Raw genomic sequence first — 25,441 nt, 5'->3', positions numbered from 1 at the left:
TTTACAGCTGCTGGCTAAGTTCATCAAACAATTGTGTGCATGAAATGTTCTTATGCAGCATAAAACATCTCTATGGCTACAACATATATTTTAAATGTAATTTAACCCTGAACATAAATAAAGAAAAATACAAATCCTGAAGCCACCTTCGAATAAAATAATGATATTATGTCAGTACCCAATAATATAACTCTTAACACTTAAAACGACTTATTAATTCTGCATATATATCACCTTTGGCTGCTTGCGTCTTCCACTTTTCTCTGTTCTGTAGTACAACGTCATACCACGTATTTTTAAAACTTTTGAAGTCCACAGTGAGGATTGAACAATTCATAGAGGCACTTCCTTCCGATCCAGTGCTTTTCACACTCGATCGTTTAACGTCTGAGGGAGTTATGCTGTTTAAACTGAAAAATGAATGAATGCAATTTGTAAGAAAGGTAATTACACAAAGATCAAAAAGGTTATTCTCCTAAGCTAAAAAATTAGTAAACATGAGGTAAAATATCATAATCTACTTCCAATTTTGTGTGTGTGTGTGTGTTTTTACCTGGATTTCCTCTGGGATTTCAAGATTTTTCAAATATTCCCTTATGTATTGTCACTTTCCATTTATTTTTTATTACATTGGGTCTACTTTGACACAATCATTCACTCAGTTTATTTTCAGTTGCAGTTTCAGTTGATCTTTTTTTACAAGAAAACTAAATACTGTAGATGCAACAGTCTAGGTCTAAAATAGGGTGATAGGTACTACAGGTAATACAACATACTTTTCTAGCAGAAGCAGTAGATATTTCAATAGCAATTCCGCTAAACAATTTGCCAGACTTTCAGTTGCTTACCAACAGGAATACTCTAAAGCCGCGTACACACGACCATTTTTAATGTCCTAGAAAAAATGAAGTTTTTCTCGACGTGATTCTTGTCAAGCCGGCCTTGCATACACGCGATCATTTAAAAAAAAATGCTTGAGCAAAGCGCAGTGACATAGAACGCGTACGACGGCACTATAAAGGGGAAGTTCCATTCAGATGGTGCCACCCTTTGGGCTGCTTTTGCTGATTTTGTGTTAGTAAAAGTTTGGTGAGAATCATAAATAAACAAAAAGCCGCGCCATCCCCCAACTGGTGAGAATCAATTCGCGCTTTTCAGTCTGTTACAGCGTGACGAATGTGCTATCTCCATTACGAACACTAGTTTTACCAGAACCAGCGCTCCTGTCTCATAACTTGCTTCTGAGCATGCGCGTTTTTTCCCCGTTGTTAAAGTCTACACACGACCGTTTTTCACGACGTGAAAAACGACAACGTGAAAAACGACGAGAAAAATTAGAGCATGTTCTAAGTTTTTAATGCCCATTTTTCGTGTCGAGAAAAATGCTCTGGAGCCTACACACGTCATGAAAAACGGTCGTGTGTACGCGGCATAACACTTCAATGGGGAACATAAGCAAAGTTTTATTTTAGTTGTAGGGTTAGAAGCTCTGCCAGTTTCTCTATTGATGTGCCTCTGGTGCTTGCCTTGGTGAACATTTACATGGTACACACAGACTGCAATGAAAATATGTCAGAGGTTCTATTCCTTCTACATTGCTTTTTTTTCTGTTTTTGTTCTATTGTAAAATTTTCCACATCCACTTCCTGTCCTAGTGAGTACACAGAAGTACAGAAAATTCTTCTTAGCCCTTACGCAGGCACCAGTAAAAACTGGGAAGACCATGTAACCCTTTCATCTCTATGAAGACTTAAAAAAGTTGCTTAAAAATCTTCCGGATTGCCCACCGTTGTCCGGAAGTCGTCGGTACTTTAAAGAGGAATACCGTTGTTATTGTAGCAGCTAGCTACCATAACCCCGGTATCCTCTTCAATAGTGGGCGGTCCGCTTCAAAATAAAAGTTGTATCTGTGGTGGATTCAATTTATCAGCCCCCCATTCCCAACACTCTCCGGTGCCCTCTGCCGCTTACTGGAGCCGTTTGGTATGGGTGGAGGCGATCATGTCCTCTCCCTAGGCTGACATGAAGAGTAGATGACTGAGGGGGAAGATGGCCCCCACCCGTCTCCATATCATTGCAGGGCGGAAGCAACTTCAAAACTTCACTTCAACCCAATGCTCTTAAAGGGACATTTTTTTTTATTACATTTTTTAATATATTTTATTACATTTTAGTGTAAATATGAGATTTTTTTACCACAGATCTCATATTTAACCACTTCAGCCCCGGACCATATTGCTGGTCAATGACCAGGCCACTTTTTGCGATTCGGCACTGCGTCGCTTTAACTGACAATTGCACAGTTGTGCAACGTGGCTCCCAAACAAAATTGGCGTCCTTTTTTTTCACAAATAGAGCTTTCTTTTGGTGGTATTTGATCACCATTTTTTGCGTTATAAACAAAAATAGAGCGACGATTTTGAAAAAAATCTATATTTTTTACTTTGTGCTGTATTAAATATCCCCAAAAATATATATTAAAAAAAAAAATTTTCCCCCTCAGTTTAGGCGGAAATGTATTCTTCTACATATTTTTCGTAAAAAAAAATCGCAATAAGCATTTGATTGGTATGCGCAAATGTTATAGGGCCAGATCCGCAACGAACTTACGGCGGCGTATCTATTGATACGCCGCGTAAGTTCTACGATGCGCCGTGGTATCTTTGTTTTGTATCCACAAAACAAGATAAGCCTGAATGTGGGGTAGATCCGACCGACGTACGTCTTAGTACGCCGTCGGATCATAGGTGCATATTTACGCTGGTCGCTAGGTGGCGCTTCCGTTGATTTCCGCGTAGAGTATGCAAATTAGCTAGATACGGCGATTCTCAAACGTACGTCCACCCGGCACATTTTACAGTGTACAGTACAAAAACACACTGTTGGCAATGCTTTGCTGCTGAAAGTGTCATGGCTGTGTTTAATGGTGACTTTAATGAGACTTCGTGAGAAAAGTTATATCAGTAATGTCTGGGGGCCTCTGCTGCTATGTGAATGTTTTCCAACGCTTATTTCCATTACAAAGTCTTTTTAAAAGCATTGTACACTTTCAAATGATTTTGTGGTTTAAACCTTGGTAGTAGTTATATTTTTTTTGTCAATTATTTGCCTTACCTTGTAATGATGGGATCACTTATTGTGGCCACAGTTTGTAGTGTCCCTTATATCCATGCATTAATCCACCTAGATTGTCCTTATTCGCTAAAGGGACAAGACACTTCTTGTTCCAGGTCACAATCCATGTCTCACAATCACAAATGTGGGAGGGTGAATGTGATGAAAGACTGCATAGGAAGCTCCCTGTTAATTGCTCTGTCTGCTTGTGTCTGATCTGATTACTAAACTAAGAGACCCAGTGATTGTGGGATATGTGTTTCTACACAGGAAAATGCTGTTCTCTCACCAAAGACAGAGGTATTGAAATAACCTGTGCAGTCCTATGTAACATGCCTCATGTTTGAACACAAACAGAAACTTCTGACACAGTAATGTTAAAATGTACCATAGACTGTGCATACAGGGCAACAAATTACACCCTGACACAACATGATCAATGCATGTGAAAACACAAGGTGCTGGTAGGAAGCTTTTGCTTTTAAAGCGGGAGTAAACCACATTTTCTTTTTTAACCTGCAAGGCAATGTCTTAATGTGCCTTTATGCACCGCATACTAGCACATTATGTAAAACTTACCTTAGAACTAAGCCCTACAGATGCGCATTGTTACCACTGATGGTGCTTCCTTCTAAATTTGCGGACTCCGGCTGTGTGGGTGGTGATGCGTGCGGGAGCCACTGTCTACAGCACAGGACTCTAAAAGGACTGGCAAACCTGTGTCATTCCTTTAGAGGGCATGCACCCGTGACGTCAGCAGCTGCATGTACAGTAAATATCTCCTAAACAGTGCACGTATAGGAGATCTTTACAGTACCTATAGCTAAGCCTTAATATAGGCTTACCTATAGGTAAAAATCATGCGTACTCCTACTTTAAGTATTTGTCTGTATATGCATTGCCCTACTGGGACTTCAATAAAGCACCCACCCATGTTCTTCAGGAACGTTCACTGGGTGTGTTGCGTGGCTGTCAAGCCAATGTTTATGAAATAATATCCTTTACAATGGCCACATTACCTGACATGGTGCCGATCCCTGAAACAGTAATCACTAGTAATAACATGTTTACAAACATTGATATTTATAATAGAATTGAGGGGTCCACCCACATTCACAGTTGGATGTATATGTTAAAAGAATAACATTCATTCATTTTGTCATAATGCGCTTCATATAAAGTCCCACCCTCCTTGTTTGCATCCTTGCTGCATTGCTGTTTATGTTTTCTGGTGGTAAATAGTAACCGATATCTCCTAATTTTTTGATTATTAAAGGAAAATACCACATATGTACAGTATGTGTTTGTTGTAGGGCTGCAACTAACGATTATTTTCATAATCAATTAGTTGGCCGATTATTGTTTCGATTAATCGGACAATAGCCTAAAAAAAAAAATATATATATATACAGTACAGACCAAAAGTTTGGACACACCTCATTCAAAGAGTTTTCTTTATTTTCATGACTATGAAAATTGTAGATTCACACTGAAGGCATCAAAACTATGAATTAACACATGTGGAATTATACATAACAAAAAAGTGTGAAACAACTGAAAATATATTTCATATTCTAGGTTCTTCAAAGTAGCCACCTTTTGCAGCAGACACATCTCTAGAACTGTTAACCTGCCTGGCGGTATTCCCGAGCGTGACTCGGGGTGGGTTTTTCATGCTGCGATCGGTAACCCCGAGTCACACTCGGGCTAGCTATGCAGAGCCTGCAGCGTGCGCTGGCTTACCTTGTCCTGGATCCAGCGATGTCAACCCACTGTGTGAGCGAGCGGGTCCTCGCTCGATTCACACAGCGTCCTCCTGTGCCGCCGATCTCCGTTCCCTGCGATGTTACGACGCACGGGAGCGGAGAACGGCGCCAAATTCAAAAACGTAAACAAACAATATACATACAGTATACTGTAATCTTATAGATTACAGTACTGTATGTAAAAAAAAACACACACCCCTTGTCCTTAGTGGTCTGCCCAGTGTCCTACATGTCATTTTTTATTTAAAAACCTTTCTTTCTCCCTGCAAACTGTAGATTGTCCATAGCAACCAAAAGTGTCCCTTTATGTCAAAAATGGTTTTAGATCAGCTAAAAAACAGCGATAATAAATTATAATCACTTGCAGAATTGAGCGATAGCGATTTGTGGGGAAATTCGTCATAAAAAAAAAAAATAATGACAGCGACAATTTTGCAACTGAGAAAATTTCAGTGATTTTGATTTGATTACATTATTGAATAATTTTTATTAGAATTATATTATTATTTGTTATAATTATTTATAATTATTTATTATATTATAATTTATAATTTTGTTTTTTTTTTAAATGTCATACCCGGGATGCCTATTAGATTCTTGTTTGGTCAGATTTAACCTCCCTGGCAGGATTGATTCTGTCTGGAATTACGTACCAAGAGCGGTACAATTATTTTGCAAGGAAATTTGGCGTTTTATACTGTAGGCCTGTAATTTTTAGAAATAACTTAAATCTGACCAAACAAGAGTCTTGTAGGCATCCCGGGTATGATTTTTTTTTTAAAACAAAATTATAAATTATAATATAATAAATAATTAACATTGAAAACCAACCCCGAGTCACGCTCGGGTTTACCGCCAGGGAGGTTAAGTGAGTTATTCCTAAGAATTACAGGCCTACAATATAAAACACCAAATTTCCTTGCAAATAATTGTACCGCTTTTGGTACGTAATTCCAGACAGAATCATACCGCCAGGGAGGTTAAGAGGAGACTGTGTGAATCAGGCCTTCATGGTAGATGATCTGCTAGGAAACCACTGCTAAAGAAAGGCAACAAGCAGAAGAGACTTGTTTGGGCTAAAGAACACAAGGAATGGACATTAGACCAGTGGAAATCTGTGCTTTGGTCTGATGAGTCCAAACTTGAGATCTTTGGTTCCAACCCCTGTGTCTTTGTGCGACGCAGAAAAGGTGAACGGATGGACTCTACATGCGTGGTTCCCACTGTGAAGCATGGAGGAGGAGGTGTGATGGTGTGGGGGTGCTTTGCTGGTGACACTGTTGGGGATTTATTCAAAATTGAAGGCATACTGAATCAGCATGGCTACCACAGCATCTTGCAGCGGCATGCTATTCCATCCGGTTTGCGTTTAGTTGGACCATCATTTATTTTTCAACAGGACAATGACCCCAAACACACCTCCAGGCTGTGTAAGGGCTATTTGACCAAGAAGGAGAGTGATGGGGTGCTGCGCCAGGTGACTACCTCTTGAAGCTCATCGAGAGAATGCCAAGAGTGTGCCAAGCAGTAATCAAAGCAAAAGGTGGCTACTTTGAAGAACCTAGAATATGAAATATATTTTCAGTTGTTTCACACTTTTTTGTTATGTATAATTCCACATGTGTTAATTCATAGTTGTGATGCCTTCAGTGTGAATCCACAATTTTCATAGTCATGAAAATAAAGAAAACTCCTTGAATGAGAAGGTGTGTCCAAACTTTTGGTCTGTACTGTATATAATTTTTAAATTATTTTGGGCCGGTTTGTTGTTGTCAGGCAATTTACAAAACACAAATTGCAGCAAAAACACATTACATGCTTTTCTGCAGCTTCTCCATTGAAGTATATTGAACAACAACAAAAAAAAATGGCACCGTTTTGTGTTAAAAACTCCTTGCCTTTTCCAAATACGCAGCAGCTGAAAAAAAATCATGGATGTGAACGAGTCCCATAGAAAAACATGTAAATGAACTGTAGTGTGTTTCTGCAAAAAGCACCAAAAAACAGAGGTGTGACCCCAGGCCTGAGATGTTTAGTAACATAATGGGGGTTAAAAAAACAAAAAATAAGTACACAAAGAGCAAATAATCGCTACTGTAAGGGGTTATTTTTTTTACTGTGGGACAGTGAAAGTAATATTTACAGTAGCGATTTGCTTTTTTGTACTATAAAGGGCTAATTTTTGTTTTTTTAACCCCATTATGTTACTGGCCGATTAATCGATTATGAAAATTGTAATCAATTAATTTCATAATCGATTAGTTGACGATTAATCGATTAGTTGTTTCGGCCCTAGTTTGTTGTATATACCTATAGTAGGGCCCAGAAACAATATTTTGCAGTTTGCTTATTTTTATGTAATCCTAAATAAAACACACCGATACAAATTTTATTTAAATCCTGCCTAAAATGCACGGACCCCGATCATGACCTTAACCCTGATCCTGACCGTGACCTAGATCAAACCGTGGTCGAGGAGTTTTTTTCCCATTTATTTTTACACACAGTTCTTTATATGTTTCCAAAAATAAAATGTATCTTTTTTTTTCCATTCAATAAGAGAAAAAAAAAAACATGGGCGGACTAAACAGTGTCTGATCACTGTGATAGCCAATCAGAGGTTGTGGGATCAGGAAATTGGGAACCAGGCCTCTCAGTGAGAGCCCAGTCTCTTATGCTGGTAGCCGCTGCACAGTGCATAAGTGCCCATATATATGGCCCCATGGATAAAAACTCACATCCGTGAAGCCGCAAATATGTGTAAAGTCAGTGGGAAGGGGTTAATATCTGATTTTCTGTGTGTCTGCACCTCTCCACATTCATTGATAATATGTGAAAACTGTCTATGTAATAAATCTTTACCTAGATCGCCTAAATCCTGTGAGCCCAGCCCGCGAGGCTTCATCAATGAGCGGAACTACAATCTTCTCTGTCATGTCTGTCAACACAGTAAATGTTGGCTCCACGATGAAGTCTATAAATCCTAAAATTGCAATGAAATAATAAGCCATGGTCAGTGTCCAATTCTTTTCCTTCTGACTAAATCAAACAAACTTACAGAAATTATTTGTATTGCTCATTGGTAACCAAAATGTTTTTATACAGCATTGATATATTCAAACTCTCCACTAGATGGAGCCAAAGTATAAGTAGTGAGGTTTTTATTCCTGCAAGATAAATATCTACTGAAAGCGATTGTATAAAATATGATGAATATTAATATAATAATATGAGCAATCACTGGTTCTGTAATGTGAGAATGAACTACTGACGTAGGCAAGTACTGAACTTGCAACCAACTCTGAAAAGTATCTGTACAGGCAATTATATACCTGTTTTTCCTGGGTTTGAGGTCATTTACAACAAGCAAAACCAAAATCTCTAACATTAATGTTTATTAATGTTCAAATATTTCTGCACCGACATACAGAGGTGTCCGTTTATGAAACAGAGAAAAGCCAAGATCCTATTGGTCATGGGTGATCTCTCAGGTTGACCAGTATATGAAGCTGAGATGAGGAGTGGAGAACATGTTCTTCACTTCTCATCACAGGACACACCTTTCTGTCATTCACTTTTACAAAGATGGCCAGTTTAGGAAGGTGAGATCTGAAGAATCTCTGTAAAATATCTCCGTCCCAGATCCTCCAGCTCAGAGGTGGAGAATTTGGGTGAGAAGCTGCTTTGATGTGAGGAAGAATGCTTCTTTCTTCCCAATATCAGAAACAGAAAGCGTAAAGATCAATATATATAATAACTATATGAGCCCTTTTCACACTGCCAACGCCCGGGCATCAGCGGTAAAGCACCCCTAGTTTTGTGCATTTTCTGCCTTTTTAACATGTGTTTTGGCAATTTTTTTTACCTGCATTTTTGTGTGAATTGAAACACATGCAAAATGCATGATATGCTTGCAGTGCCATTCATTTTTATTAGAACCCCAAACGTGGCTAGCAAATGTGCTGTTTGGCAAAATACACATAAAAAACAAATCTAAATGCATGTTTAACCACTTAAGCCCCGGACCATTTTGCTGGTCAAAGACCAGGCCACTTTTTGCGATTCGGCTCTTCGTCGCTTAAACTGACAATTGCGCGGCCGTGCGCCATGACTCCCACACAAAATTGACGTCCTTTTTTTCCCACAAATAGAGCTTTCTTTTGGTGGTATTTGATCACCTCTGTGGTTTTTATCTTTTGCACTATAAACAAAAATAGAGCGACAACTTTGAAAAAAAATGCAATATTTTTTACTTTTTGCTATAATAAATATGCCCAAAAAATATATATATATAAAAAAAAAAAAAAAATGTCTTCCTCTGTTTAGGCTGATACATATTCTTCTACACATTTTTGGTAAAAAAATTGTTTATTGATTGGTTTGCGCAAAAGTTATAGCATCTACAAAATAGGGGATCATTTTATGGCATTTTTATTACTATTTTTTTTTTATTAGTAATGGCGGCGATCAGCAATTTTTATTGTGACTGCGACTTTATGGTGGACACATCGGACACTTTTGATACATTTTTGGGACCATTGTCATTTTTACAGAAATCAGTGCTATAAAAATGCACTGATAACTGTTGAAATGACACTGGCAGTGAATGGGTTAACCACTAGGTGGCACTGAAGGGGTTAAGTCAGTACTAGGGAGTGATTTTTACTGTTAGAGGGGCGTGGCTACACGTGACACGTCACTGATGAACGTTCCCGATCACGGGGAACAGTCATCAGTGACAGTGTCACTAGGCAGAATAGGGGAATGCCTTGTTTACAAAGGCATCCACCTGCTCTGCCTTTGCCAACCGCAACTGCGGGCTGCCCGGAAACATGGAGTTCCCGGGACCCGAGGACGCACTCACGCAGTGGGCTCGTGCCTACTGGGCGGCAAATTTAAAGGGACGTACAGGTACGCCAATGTGCCTGCCCGTGCCATTCTGCTGACGTACATCGGCGGTCGGCAAGTGGTTAAAAAGTGTCAAACTACATGCTAAAAGAAGCGCCAAAATGTGCGTTACAAACCACACCAAAATGCCTGTTAAAATAACACGTGCCAAAATGTGCGCTAAAAGGACAAAATATGTGTTTAAAAAAGCGCCAAAATGCACAATAAAAAAACCCAGGGCCATATGCACATTTATAAAATACGGCATGATGAAAAAATGCAAAATGCCATAAATAATGCCAAAATGCACAATAAAAAGGGGCCAACATATACATTTAAAGAATGTGCCAAAATGTGTGTAGAAAAACTGAGTTAAAAAAAAACGGCAGTGCTTATTATTTTCATGTAATTACACGGTCTTTTTTAACTTTTGATTTCACTTTTAAAACTCAGCTGCTCTGTAATCACACACAGGTATCTTGTGAGGTCACAGGCAGCCCCTCCCTCTTCTACTCAGATCTCAGGCGTTCTCAAAGGAAACATTTCTCATCTTCTGAGAAAAAATATGCTCTGCTTCATAAACAGGGTGCCAGAGGAGATGTTTTTTCTCTGAGGCCTCGTACACACGACTGAGGCCCCGTACACACGACCGGTTTCCTCGGCAGAATTCAGCTTCCGACCGAGTTTCTGGCTGAATTCTGCCGAGAAACCCGGCCGTGTGTACACTTTCGGCCGAGGAAGCAGACGAGGACCTCGGCGAGGAAATAGAGAACATGTTCTCTATTTCCTCGTTGTTCTATGGGAGCTCTCGGCCCGCCGAGGTCCTCGGCGGCTTCAGGGCTGAACTGGCCGAGGAACTCGATGTGTTTGGCACGTCGAGTTCCTCGGCCGTGTGTACGGGGCCTGAGTTTCTCTGCAAAAACCAGCAAGAAACTTGCTGTTTTTTTGTTTTTTTTTGTCGTGTGTACATTTTTCGACGAGGAAACTGTCGAGGAACTCGACGAGCCAAAAAGAGAGCACGTTCTCTTTTTCCTCGACGGGAATGGAGAAAATTGGCACGTTGAGTTCCTCGACAGCCTAACAAGGAACTCGACGAGAAAAACCATGTGTTTCGCCCGTCGAGTTCCTCGGTCGTGTGTACGAGGCCTTAGAACTGAAATTAGATAAATTGGGGGTTATTTACTAAAGGCAAATCCACTTTACACTTGTAGTTTGCACTTTTAGTGCAAAGTGCACTTGAAATTGCACTGAAATTGCACTTGGAAGTGCAGTCGCTGTAAATCTGAGGGGGACATGCAAGGAAAATAAAAAAAACAGCATTTTAGCTTGCACATGATTGGATAATAAAATCAGCAGAGCTTCCCCTCATTTCAGATCTACCCCTCAGATTTACAGCGACTGCATTTCCAAGTGCAATTTCAAGTGCACTTTGCAAAGTGGATTTGCCTTTCGTAAATAACCCCCATTATCCCTGTTTGATAAATGTACACCAATATGTGATATAAGTGCTCATAATGCTTGAAAAGTCCTGTTTTTCCACTTTTACTTCTGCAAAGCCTGGTTGCCGCTAGCAATGTTTGCCTTATTTGGTAAATGTATGAGCTTAGTTATGGGTCTATATGTAAATGATTTACACAACTTTTACCTAGTGTTCACATATTTTCCCATTCCAATCTTGAAAAAAAAAAGTTGTATGCAGCTTGTTTAAAACACCATATCAATATACCCCTAATTTTTTGTGTATTTCTTGCAATGTGGCTCAAAGATTACTGCATGTATCTAAATGGATGTTCAGCTTCAAATACATACATTAATGATAAGCCTGCTTTGGGTGTAACTGAATTAGTGAGAAAAAAGAGTAGAAGTGTAGAAATAGTCACAATAATAATATTGCTTTAGGTTTTAGGCTTCATTTCCATGGACGTCTTTACAGCCACTTGTTTTAGCCTTTTTTACAGCTTAAAACTGCCATGTTTTTTATTTATTTGTATTTTTTGAGCTGGAGCTCAAAAACGCAGCGGTAGCGTTTTTGAGCGTTTTTTAACATCTGGCGCTGTTACAGCTCTAACGCTGGAGCTTCAGAACGCACTGGTCCTGTTTTTTTTTTGCAGCTTAAAAACGGCTCAGCCATCTCCAGCTCAAAAACGTCACGGTGGGCATGAGGCCATAGACCAGTGATGGCGAACCTTGGCACTCCAGATGTTTTGGAACTACATTTCCCATGATGCTCATGCACTCTGCAGTGTAGTTGAGCATCATGGGAAATGTAGTTCCAAAACATCTGGAGTGCCAAGGTTTGCCATCGCTGCCTCAGACTAACATGGAAAGCTGTTTTTAAGCTGCGAAAAACGCTCAGAAAAGTGGCTGTAAAAACTTCCAAAAATGTCCATGGAAATGAAGCCTTAAAATTATAAAATGGTTTTCATTTTCTGAATTAATTAAAAAAAATCATATAATCAAGCTAACCCATAGAAACAAAATACTGAGCAAATAGTTAACAAATCTGACCCATAACTACCCTGTTACAACAAGTAAAATAATAATAATAATAATAATAATCATATCTTATACTCTATAGACAAAAATAACTACATGTAAAGGTCAGAGAACCAAGCTAACCCCACATAGGATCATATATGTATAAGTCACAAGGCCAATCAGTGTGGGACAGCAAAACAAGGGAGAAAAAAATCAATAAGAAAGGGGAATAAGAATGACACAATAAGAGAGGAGAAAAAAAAAATGGAAACATTTTTTTTTGTGTCTCTGAATACTGTTGAAAACCACCTTGAGCATCTTAGGACCTCATTAATCAGGAGCACTCGGATATGCAATCATATGCTATACATTCTAAAGTTAGGCTGCATTCACACCTAAGCGACAGCCGCGTTCGCGTGTAGCGGCAGATTTGCCGCGATTACAAATGTTTCAATTTTTTTTTTTTCCTAAAGTATTCCCATTGCTGTCTATGGGAAAACACGCCTGTCGCGTGAAAAAAAGGGTCCGGGACTTTTTTTCAGGCGACAGGCGTTGCGCGTCTATGAGATGTGAACCATCTCCATAGACGGCAATGGGAATTCTCCCCTCTAGCGACAGAAGCGTCCCGCGTCGGGCGTTTTGTCGCTTAGGTGTGAATGGGGTCTTATAGGCCAGCCCACCTTTTACTAAGTTGCACATACTCTGCTTTCCTTCCTGTCATTACACTTGGATCAGAAAGTTGCTTTAGATCACGTGTCAATGCAGAAGGCCCAAATAGCCATTTCATATGGCTCTTGCACCTCTCCTGCAGCTGCAGAACCCTGCCCCTCCTTGTCTCAGCAGTTGGCAGCAGAGAAGAGCTCCTCCACCAGATATTCCATGTGCCTGCAGCACCTGTCTTCACCACCCCTGGTCTCAGCATTCAGCAGACTCTGGCAGCTGACTCCAGCCCTTATACAAAAAAGACACCACTGCCCCCATCTATAGCTGACAATCGCAAGCAAACAGCATTGGAAGGCTACATGAGATATAAACAGTGCCATGGATTAATCCATGGGATAAAACCAAGCTTACTTACCAATCAGCTCACAGACAACTAATTAAACCTGTCTAGCAGTATGCGTTAAAAACAGCATTTGCAAATGCATGCGTAAGCCACAGAGCCTTCACGGCACCCTGGTATCTGTGGTACCTAACGCTAACTAATAAGTGTCCCCACAGTGGAGGCACATGCATTCTGATGGATAGGTGAGGGCAGGTGGACTGAAGGGGAGCCCATTCCTCCTTTAAGGCCCCTTTCACACTGGGCACTATACCGTCGGAATTGGTGCAAAATTGCGGCGGTATTTGGCTGCTAGCAGTGCACTTTTAACCCCCGCTAGCAGCCGGAAAAGGGTTAACACCGCCCGCAATGCGCCTCTGCAAAGGCGCATTGCCAGAGGTGTACCCAAGGTGTCCCATTGTTCTCAATGGGAAGGAGCGGTGGAGGAGCGGTAAACACACAGCTCCTTCACCGCTCCAAAGATGTGGCTAGCAGGACTTTTGAAGCGGTCCTGCTAACGCACCGCTTCAGTGTGAAAGCACTCGGGCTTTCACACTAATGCCGCGTAAACACGATAGTTTTTCGGCATTAAAAAAAAACTACGTTTTTAAAAACTTCATTTAAAATGATCGTGTGTGGGCTTCACATCGTTTTTCGGCTTTTGAAAAACAACAGAAAAAAAATGCTGCATTTTTTAACGTCATTTTAAAATATGTAGTATTTCGGGTTGTAAAAAAATGATCGCGTGTGGGCAAAAACGACGTTTTAAACCTGCACATGCTCAGAAGCAAGTTATGAGACAGGAGCGCTTGTTCTGGTAAAACTACCATTCATAATGGAGTAAGCACATTCATCACGCTGTAACAGACAAAAATGCGTGAATCGTCTTTTACTAACACGGAATCAGCTAAAGCAGCCCAAAGGCGAATAGAACATCCCCTTTAGAGTGCCGTCGTAGGTGTTGTACGTCACCGCGCTTTGTTCATCATTTTTCAAAAACGATGGTGTGTGGGCAACATCGTTTTTAATGATGAAGTTGGAAAAACGTAGTTTTTTGGACATGCTGAAAAACAACGTTTTTTTTTTCATGACGAAAATGAGTGTGTGTACGTGGCATGAGACTGCAGGGCAGGAGTTTTTCAGGCAGTATTTTTAGCGCTAAACCACCTAAAAAACTCCTCGTGTGAAAGGGGCCTAAAGGGTACAGGAGCACACTGAACACCCAGCAAGTTTTTATGGATTCATCCATGGCCCTGTTTATCTCTCATGTAGCCTTCCAATGCTGCTTAGTGCGATTACCAGCTATAGATGGGGGCAGTGGTGTCTTTTTTTGTATCACTGTTGTGTGTATTGGTCAGGCAACACACTGACACATTTGGAGCCATTGAGCTACTTGCTGGGTGCTCCTGTACCTTTAAGAAGGAATGGACTCCCCTTCAGTCCACCTGCCCTCATCTATCCATCAGAATGCATGTGCCTCTACTGTGGGGACACTCATTAGTTAGCGTTAATACTCCCATAAAAGTTTTGTATGGCACATTAAAAGAGTTGTAAAGGAAAATGTTTTTTCACCTTAATGCAATCTATGCATTAAGGTAAAAAAAAGCATCTAATGTTGCCGCCCCCCCCCCCCCGAGCCCCGTTATACTTACCTGACCCCTCGAAAGTCCCGCGCGCTCCCGATATTCTCTTCGCTGCTCAGTCTGGCCGCTGATTGGCTAGCGCGGATGGATTGAGAGCAGCGCAGCCATTGGCTGGCGCTGCTGTCAATCACATCCAGTGACGCGGCCGGGCCAAGTGATACAGCGAGCGGCTATGGCCGCTCGCTGTATCACGGGAGCGTGCCCGCAATTAGTGACCACCATGCGAGCTCTCGCATGACTGTGGTGACTAATTGCGGGGAGGACCGAGACAGCCGCCGAGTGCCCCTGATCCTCGTCTTCTGGGGTCCAACGATCTTCACAGTGGAGGCAAGTATGACATGTTTGTTATTTAAAAAAAAAAAAAAAAAAATTCCTTTACAAACCCTTTAAGCAAATTAATTGTATTTACTGCCAAACCATTAAAAACAATTGTGCTTTTTTGAATAGGCACACAGTAAGATATAATAATAAAAAAATCTTTTTGTCTAAATCCTCGTTATTATTAATTTCTTGACACCTTATTTTTGAAAATAAGAATATATTCTGAGAATAAATACACAAAAACAAATATTTATATATATAAAAAAATGCTTTATAATATGCTAACATTCATTCAAATGAGTAAAACGTTTTTTTATGTTCTTACCTATTTGGGATTGGGCAACCATTGTTGAATTGCGATCACACAGTGGAGAAAATGGAAGGCCAAGTTCTGCTTCTTTATCACCCTGAAAACAGTAGTATACTGAGCTTGACGTAATAATTACATTATATAAAGACTAGATAAAAAAAAAAAAACATACACCAAGCAAGAAGAAAAGCCCTGGGCAAGCAGATACCATAGGGCAGCCTTTCTCAACCTTCTCAAAACCGAGGAACCCTTGAAATAACTTTCCAATCTTAGGCAACACTTGCTAAAATTTACCACATCTAGAACTCATAATAAATTAGTGTGGTGGCCAGTGTGAAGAATGCTCCTTACACTTGTGGTCAGTGGGAAACATTACTCTCCTACAAATAGCTAAAAAGGATCAATGGCATTGGTGGGAACTTATCTGAGAGGCAGACATTTCTTATTCCTCAAGGAACCCCTAGCAACCTCTGAGGCCCCGTACACACGTCCGAGGAACTCGACGTGCCAAACACATCGAGTTCCTCGTCGAGTTCAGTGTTGAAGCCACCGAGGATCTCGGCGGGCCGACTTTCCTCATTGAACAACAAGGAAATAGAGAACATGTTCTCTATTCGGCCCGACGAGTTCCTCGTCGGCTTCCTCGCTGAAAAGTGTACACACGACCGAGTTTCTCGGCAGAATCCAGCTCCGACCGAGTTTCTGGCTGAATTCTGCCGAGAAACTCGGTCGTGTGTACGGGGCCTGAAGGAACCCAGGGTTCCACGGATCCCTGGTTGAGAAACCCTGCGGTAGGGGATTAATAGGATCTACCCATTCTGAAAGTATTACATGCATCCCTAGTGGAGTGCAATTAGTTACCAGAAAAGGCAAGTATTAAAATGGCCCAGTGGGGCCACAAGGGAGAGATGATTAAGCACAAGATGTTTGTGTGAAACGTGTCTATGTGACCTCATGTTGGTGTCTTTGGTGTTATCACTTTGAACAATAAAAGGTAATCGGAATTCCTGGATGTGCAGCCATTTCTTTTCTTACAAGTTTCCCAGGGAGAGCGGAGGTTGATTTAGAAAGTGGGGTGCACAGAGCCCAGGGATGGTTATTTAGGTGTACTTCTAAACCCCAATGAACACAATTTCTATGATCAAAAGACTGCAGCAATTCTCCAACATATTCTACTTTTATGATCAGTTAATGTTTTCATATGTGTTAGGCCGCGTACACACGATCAGTCAAAACCGATGAAAGCGGACTGAAGGACCGTTTCATCGGTCCAAACCGATCGTGTGTGGGCCCCATCAGTCAGTCATCCTTTGGTCAAAAAAAAGAGAACTTGCTTTAAAATTTGACCGATGGACGCCTAACCGATGGGTCAAAACCGATCGTTAGTATGCAAAAGCAACGGTCAAAAGGCCGTGCATGCTCAGAATCAAGTCGATGCATGCTTGGAAGCATTGAACTTCGTTTTTTTAGCACGTCGTGTGTTTTACGTCACCGCATTCTGACACGATCGTTTTTTTAACCGATGGTGTGTAGGCACATCAGACCATCAGTCAGCTTCATCGGTTAACCGATGAAACGGTCCTTCAGTCCGTTTTCATCGGTTTTGACTGATCGTGTGTATGCGGCCTACAACTATCCTAATAAATGCTCAGAATGAAAACATCTCATTTATGTGACTTATTGCACGAGGTAGGCCCGGACTGGCCATAGGGCAAACCGGGCATAAGCCCGGTGGGCCGCGGCCGAATGGCCCTCGGCGGGCCGCATGTCACATCTCCCCAGGGGTGTACCAAGGGTTTGCAGGCCGAGAGTGGACGCCCAGTTTACCTGATAGCAGAGATCCCCCACCCCCCGCCACCAACACAGCGCCAGATAGATAGAGATAAGCAGGGCGATTTCTCCCCTCCTCTTGCTGCCCGCAGGACCAGTTAGAGGAGAGGAGCTGCTTCTACTTCTCCCCCTCCTCTTGTCCTCTCCTCATGTGTCTGCCCCGCCCACTCTCCTCGACAGACACTGTTCTGCTGCCTAAGGGATGTGAGCGGGAATATTCAAGATAAAGCCAAACAGAAAAGAAAGATGGAGTCTGATATCCATCCATCCAGTCCCTCCTGCCTCTGAGTTCGTTCTTTCTTTCCTTCTTTCTTTCCTTTCTTTCTTTCCTTTCCTTCCTTTCCTTTCCTTTCCTTCCTTTCTTTCCTTTCCTTCCCTTTCCCTCCTTTCTTTCCTTTCCTTTCTTTCCTTTCCTTTCCTTTCTTTCCCCCACCACGCCGCCCCCCCCAGGCTGCTCAGTCTAAAATGCCCGGGCCTATTTTTTGTCCCAGTCCGCACCTGGCACAAGGTATTGCTTTTTCAAATAGATATTGAGTTTTGCTGGTAGGTAATGAATATGTTAATATCATTATGTCATTGCTTCACCTTCCATTTTAAATAAAAATTATTTAGAATTAAGCATATATTTGTGTAATCAAAACCATAAACACATCTGCAATTATATGAACAATACAACAGCTAAGCAACTTTGTTCAAACTATGGCCCAGATTCAGGTAGATTTGCCCATTAGTTGCACATGTGAAGAGCAGCTGATTTGCTCTGCGCTGGGGCAAATTGGAAAGATTGCCACATGATTCAGGATTCCTTTTGTCTGCTAACTTGCTCCTTTGTAAGGCAAAAATCAGGGCCTAAGGCAGCGCAAGTGAAAGTGGGTGTGCCCTATGCAAATGATCTTTTTTTCCACTCAGCAGTGATTTGCGCCTATTTTCAGGGCAAATTCTGCCCAGCTGCTTGCACTGAGCAAATAAATAGGGGCAGACCTGCACAGGTCCTGTGCAAAATTACATCCTGCTTGTTCCACCCCCCCCCTGAGCAAGGTAATTTTGCCCTTTTTTCTGAGATGGCACCTCCTGATAAGAAAAAAAAAAGAAAAGCAAATTTTGTCTCCGCTGAGATGGATATACTGCTTGCGGCACTGACGCGCCATACTGCCGTTCTTTTTGGTTCAGAGCGGAAGAATACCACCGTAGCCCAAAGGAGGGCAATATATGAGGCTATTACATTGGACATAAATGCCCTGGGCATTGAGGAGAGGTCCTGGGAGGACATACAAAAAAAATTTACTGACATGCGTCGTCGAGTCAGGGACAAAATTGTCCTAATCAGAAAGCATAGCAGGGGCACGGGAGGAGGACCAGCCTGCTCTTTACGATTAGATCCAGAGGAGGAGGTTATCGCACAGAGTTTAGCGCTGGAGCAGGTGGAGGGACTCCCAGGCTATGACTCCACTGTTGGGGACTTGGGGACTGGTAAGTTTGTTTCTCATATTTGCTGTGTATCATGGGAGGGGGTAGAAGGGAACATATGAGGGGGTAGAAGGGAAGATGTAAAAAGTTTTTATTTCTCATATCTGCTGTGTATCATGGGAGGGGGTAGAAGGGAACATGTGATAAGTGTGTTGCTCCAGCAACATTTTTGTTTTGTGTCATCCACAGATGTTGATGATGAGGCTGGGCCATCGTCGGCTGTAGGGCGACCCACGCCATCCCCAGAACATCATGGGGTGCAGTCAGGCCCTCTGCAGATCCTGGGCATGTTGGTGGAGGAGGATATCGCCCATAGTCCATCTAGGGAGGAGGAAGTGGTGGAGGAGTCCATTATCCTCAACCTGGATGAATCTGTGTCCCTCCAGGGGGATCCCACCATCCCTGACCTCCCCACCACCCCCTGACCATAACGTCATCCCCCTCCAGGGCAAGCCCCTCCAGTGTCCCCCCCTCCAGTGTCACTCCCTCCTGTGTGACCCCCTTCCCTTCTTCTCCCTCAGTTCATGCCCCAGCCTCTCCTCCAAGGAAGGCTCTATGTAAAACCGGGGGGTGTACCCTCCAGCCTCCGTGAAGGTCTGCAGGAGGAGCAGGCCCAGCAGACCCGCCATATAGGGGACATGGTGGGAGACTTGAGGCGGGTGGCGGACAGCCTGGCATCCTCCTCCTCCTCTCTGCAGCAGGCCCTCACCCTGCATGCTGACCGGGGGATACGAGATACTGAGAGCTTGGAGGAAGTCAGTGCCAACTGTGGAGCCATGGTCACCTGCATGGTCGAGCAGCAGGGCGCCATCGCTTTGCTAACAGCGGAGGTGAGCAGGTTGGCAGGTGCGGTGGAGGCCAACACTGCTGCTGTGCGGGAGGAGGGGAGATTAACCCGGCAGCAGAGGACCAATACCACCCGGCAGCTGCGGATGTTGGCCCAAACCAACAGCGTGCTCACCCGCCTGGCCAACGCCATGGAGGGCATGCAGGCACCATCTGCCAGGAGTGAGGAAGTAGGGGTTGATGCTCCTCCCCCCCCTCCATCCCCACCCCATGCTCCATCCCCACCACAGGCTCCATCCTCAGCCCAGGCTCCATCCCCACCACAGGCTCCATCCCCACCACAGACTCCATCCTCAGCCCAGGCTCCATCCCCACCACAGGCTCAACCACGCAGACTGAGGAGCCAGAGCCGGGGCACCCTTGGCACAAGGATTTCCAAAAAAATAAATATATATTTTCCTTTTATTTTTTTGTATTTTTTACCTATCCCTTGCTGCTCATATAATGAGCTTTTTCTATTTATTTTGATTATGCTTATATTTTTTTTTGGGGGGGGATATTTTTTTTTTGCTCAGATTAGGAGCTTTTCTATATTTAGTTTATGCTCAAAGTTTTTTTTTTTTTGTAGTCCCTACACACGGTGAGGAGTGCTGTAGTTGCTCTCCAGCTGACCTGTGGCCATCTGTTGCTAACTTGCCCCTGCTTTTATAAAGTGCAAATTTGCCCCGGCCAAACAGCTTGTGCGCTTTGGGAGCAAAATGCTCCTCACACGCGCAAGTTTATGAATCAGTGGCAGTTCCTAATTTGCATATTTGCTGAGGGAAAACCATGAGAGCGCAAGTTGCTCCCTGAGCAAAATTGCCCCTTAATTGCGCCGGGGCAGAGAAACTGCCTCCGTGCAAAAATGGCACATTTCAGGCTTAGCTTGCTTTCTGGGTCACCCGCAAATTTGCCTGGGAGCAAATCCGTACTTGCGCGGCGCAAATCACACTTGCTCCCGCGCAAGTCGTACCTGAATCTGGGCCTTTTGTTTTCAAGGTCAGAGTAGACTGAATGAACAGTCCTTTTTTTTCTAGTATTGTTATTTGTTTATCTTATGTGTTAATATTGTCATTTTTGTTTGATTTACTGTTTACATATCATCCTTCACTCGTTATTGTCAGCATTCACTATCTTTGCCAAAGCAGTTTACCCTTCCCAGATAACACCCAAGAGACTAAGTAAAATATGTACATATCATCTAAATTTCCAGGCATCCAGAACTGTACTATAAATCCTTCAGCATTTATTCTGCACATGAGAAATATGTTTTGCTGTGTCCCTCACTAATTCACTAAAGGACACATTTTTAAGGTAGTGAATGTGACCTTCATTAATGGTTAATTACTGTAATTTTAAAGACATGCACCTTAAAGATTCACCTATAGTGAATGTTTGGTGAATGTCAGATTCATTGAATATAAATACGCCCATGTCTTATTTGTAGTTGTAGGAGGTTGTTGCCTTAGAGCCGGTTCACACAGGGGCAACACGACTTTGTGCCCGACTTTGCAAGGCGGCCTCAGCGCGTCTTGAGCGTGAACCACAGCGCCACTTAGAGCGACTTGAAGTCGCCTCCAGGACAGGGGACTTTGCCAGTGGACAATCAAAGAGTAATCAGCTCTGTGGGAGGGAGGGGTTTGCAGAGAAAACTATTTTTACTTCAGTTAAGACAGGGGATCCGACTTGGAGGCGACTTCCATTGAAATCAATGGGTACAAGTCGCCTAGAAGTCAGATTGACGTAGTACAGAAACCTTTTCTGAAGTTGGAGCGACTTCAGTAGTGATTTGACATGTCGCGCGACTTGGGGCGACTTCAAGTCGGATCCCAAGTCGCCCCTGTGTGAACTGGCTCTTACACTTTTAGTCCCTTCAAATAGGAAATCTTTATCTTTGTAGTGCTAACCAAAGTACAGCCCCTGCTCCAAACCCCTGCAACTCTTTCAAAATACTGTACAACGTCTTTGGGTGTAGCAAAGCTAGCACTAAATACATATTTCCGAACGTGCCCTTTAGTTTTGTTAACTAAAAATATACACATATTTGATATATATAATAGCCTAAAACCTTATACTGATAATATTGAATTCACTTCAGACAGCAAAAGCACCCCCGGGGTGAAAAGTATCAATAGATGAGAACCTGTGGTTTACAAGACATGTCATTTTAAAGCCAACTTATTTGTAATGACAGTACAGTGGTTTACTACCTCAGTTTGTAGGCAGGTGCAGTCTATATTCTCCTCTGCAGGTGGTGCTCAATCACAGTGGCAATGCAAGTGGGGGGAGGAAGTGGAGAGGAACAGGGGGGCAGCTATCCGATTGGATGCTGATGCCCCATGTGACTCTGGCAGCCATCTTGAATCAGACAGACTCTATTTAAAGTGGAGGTTCACCTGGAAATGACAATTTTTAAGATTAGATTCATGCTCATTTTGTCAAGGGTAATCGGGTAGTTTTTTTTTAAATCGAAGCCATACTTACCGTTTTAGCGATACATCTTCTCCGCCGCTTCCAGGTATGGGCTGCGGGACTGGGCGTTCCTTCTTCATTGACAGTCTTCCGACAGGCTTTCGACGGTCGCATCTATCACGTCACAATTTTCCGAAAGTAGCTGAACGTCGGTGTGCAGCCGCCGTATAGAGCCGCACCGACTTTCGGCTACTCGTGACGCGATAGACAGTCGGAAGACTGTCAATCAAGAAGGAACGCCCAGTCCCGAAGACCATACCTGGAAGCGGCGGAGAAGATCGCTCTCTAAAACGGTAAGTAAAAAAAACTACCCGATTCCCCTTGACAAAATGAGCATGAATCTAAGTGGCTAGCGTAGAAAAAAAAACTATTTAAAGAGTACTAAATTAAGTTCACAAAATGGAAAGTGCAGTTTTTAAACTTTCCAGCTAACTCTGTCCTCAGTAGCTTGACCACTTTCTGCGGACATGTCCGGTCGTGTGTATGCGGCCTAATAGTCCCAGATGGGGGAGGAAGACTGAGCTTTATTGTTTAGTTATCCAGCAACCTTTACTCTGTACAGCAAGTCCATGGGGCAGATCCACAGTGAGAGTATGCCGGCGTATCTACTGATACGCCGGTGTACTTTAAAATTTCCCGTGTCATATCTTTAGTTTGAATCCTCAAAACAGGATACGACGGCATCTGGGTTTGATCCGACAGGCGTACGGCTTCGTATGCCTTCGGATCGTAGATGCAATACTTCGGCGTCCGCTGGGTGGAGTTTGCGTCGTTTTCCACCTCGGGTATGCTAATTAGCTATTTCCGACGATCCACGAACGTACGCGCGGCCGTCGCATTCTCTTACGTCCTCTCTAGTCGGCTTTTTCCGGCGTATAGTTAAAGCTGCTATTTTGCGGCGTATAGATAGACTTGCATGTTAAGTATGGCCGTCGTTCCCGCGTCGAAATTTGAATTTTTTTTTTTTTTTGCGTAAGTCTTCCGTGAATAGGGATGGACGTAATTCACGTCTAAGTAAAAAAAATGACGTTGTTGCAACGTCATTTAGCGCAATGCACGGCAGGAAATTTAGAAACAGAGCATGCGCAGTTCATTCGGCGCGGGGACGCGCTTCATTTAAATGAATCATGCCCCCTACCCGCCGATTTGAATTACGCGCCGAGAGATACACTACGCCACCGTAGCTTACGGCACAAATTCTTTGTGGATTCAAAGAATTCAAAAGTAAGTTACAGCGGCGTATCTCTGATACGCTGCGCCTATCTAAATGTATGTGAATCTGGCCCCATGTGTTTAGTTGCTGTATTTTTCTTGAACTGCCTGCATACTTTTTTATTTAATATTTAATGCACCTTTAAGCTTTATTCCAGGCTATTTTTAACAAGGTTTTTTTCTTATAACTTTATGTCAAATAACCAGTAAGTAGACAGTAAATACCTGTCTAAAGAATTCCTCTAACAAGGACATAGTCCACCTGTGATGGAGGTCCCAATTTTTGGCTGGATGGCTAATATCTGCTGTATGCAACAACAATGATAAGGCTTTCGGCTTATCAATCCTGTAGATTGAAATAAACAAACACATTAAATTACAGCAGTCTGGAAAGCAAGAAAATATTTTGTTGTGTAAATTTTAAATTATGTTAACAGCATCCACTAAACTTTATACTACATAGTTATACAACCCGTTGTGTAGTTTGAGAGACTTACCTTTTCATTTCAGTTATTAGTACCTGTTGTGATTTCCTAAAACTTTAAACAATTCTTAAATATCAACCTATGAGTGTTCTGTACATTGTTGCTTATCACCCCATAAGTGATGTTTTATTCATATTTACTGGCTGTTATGCAACCTGCAAGGCTCATAGGCAAGGATAATATGAAGCATGCAGGTAATACCCTTCGCTCCATATGTCACCATCTTGACACATCCATTTGGCCTGCAGTGGGATTTCCAGTGTATAGTAATGGCTTACCTGTGGAAACTAGAAGGCTTGAAAACATACAAAATGGACCCATGCAGCGTTTCTCACTTAAAGTGGATGGAAACCCGAAAATGTATTTATTTATTTTGATGTCACAATGGACAGTATAAGATTTCCTATCATCTGTGCCCAGTCTTGCCACACAGAGTTAGTCCAGCTCTAAGCAATCCTCTTTTATTGTTCAGTGAAATAAAACAGACTTACAGAGAAAAACCTTAGTCTGTTCCACCCCCTTGCTGTGAGTGACAGGTTATTTACATATCTCATGCACTAGCCTGGAGACAGGCATTATTTTTGAATTCCCACCCCCACTCATTTTCTGAAGTCATGTGGTTACTTTTCTGGATTTTGACTTGATGTTAATGATCATAGCAGAATTTAGTGTAAGGAATACACAGAAGAAAAATGCATGTTGACAAAAGCGAACACCCACAGAGCTCCAGACAACAGATCCACCCACAGAATCTGCAGTTTGTCTGTTATAAGAACTGAAAGAGGGGGGGGGGACATTTGACAGGTAAGGATACATGCAAGAGGTATATATATCCTTATAGATCAGCACCATGGCAGTAGTTAAGAAAGGATGAGAGTGGGTTTACATTCACTTTAACCATCTCAGCACAATAGTATGGCTCAAGGTGTCTATGAATAAATCCCTTTAGAATATCTTATGAAAAAGTGTTACATTTCCTGGCTAATTTATACATTAAACTATAATATACAGTATATATATATATATATATATATATATATATATATATATATATATATATATATATATATATATATAGTTACAATTAGCATTATTTTTTCTCAGTTCCACTATAACATGGGATATAAATTGTGATTCTTACATCAATCCAACTGAAAACCCTATTTGTTTCTAATAGTAATAGTATAATATAGTCATGTGATTGTCTTATCAGTTCTATCATGTAGTTGACAGCTACCAATGAAATTCTTACATCTTTGAACCTCCTTTAAAATAGAAATTCTGAAGTTAGCACCAACAGCTTTTGCAGGTTGCCTTTGAAGTACAAGAAAATAAACTATACATATCTGCTGTGACCTTTTACTGTAGGACATCAAAACAAGGTTACTCACCCTTCTGGTTGCGGCAAAGCATTCTTCATCGCTTTGATTTGTTGGAAATGACAGGACATATCTGTAGCCAACACCATCTCAATCACCAAAGCCCGGAATTCCCTTCAGGGTTGTCATAAGGCAGAAAGTAAAAGAACGTGCAAGACATTAGTTTTTCTTGTGCATATGCTAATTGTTTGTGACATTTTGACTGCAAAC

The 25,441-nt window shown here is 42.1% G+C and overlaps 1 protein-coding gene across 4 annotated transcripts in view; it reads right to left on the bottom strand.

Moving 5' to 3' along the window:
* PDE1C (phosphodiesterase 1C) overlaps positions 1 to 25,441 on the bottom strand; it is a 933,100-nt gene that overhangs the window by 102,836 nt on the left and 804,823 nt on the right. For all 4 annotated transcript variants that reach the window (XM_040353264.1, XM_040353266.1, XM_040353267.1 and 1 more), the window contains 5 exons: positions 25,244 to 25,345; positions 23,593 to 23,713; positions 15,577 to 15,658; positions 7,743 to 7,863; positions 235 to 410 (listed from right to left, as the gene is read on the bottom strand). In XM_040353264.1, the coding sequence (XP_040209198.1) occupies positions 235 to 410; positions 7,743 to 7,863; positions 15,577 to 15,658; positions 23,593 to 23,713; positions 25,244 to 25,345 (602 nt within the window). The remainder of the gene's footprint in view (positions 1 to 234; positions 411 to 7,742; positions 7,864 to 15,576; positions 15,659 to 23,592; positions 23,714 to 25,243; positions 25,346 to 25,441) is intronic.

The sequence above is a fragment of the Rana temporaria genome, chromosome 5 (assembly GCF_905171775.1).
Source record: "Rana temporaria chromosome 5, aRanTem1.1, whole genome shotgun sequence".
Classification (NCBI taxonomy): Eukaryota; Metazoa; Chordata; class Amphibia; order Anura; family Ranidae; genus Rana; species Rana temporaria.
The sequence above is the reverse complement of the archived record's forward strand: the minus strand, read 5'-3'. Positions and strand labels throughout refer to the sequence as shown.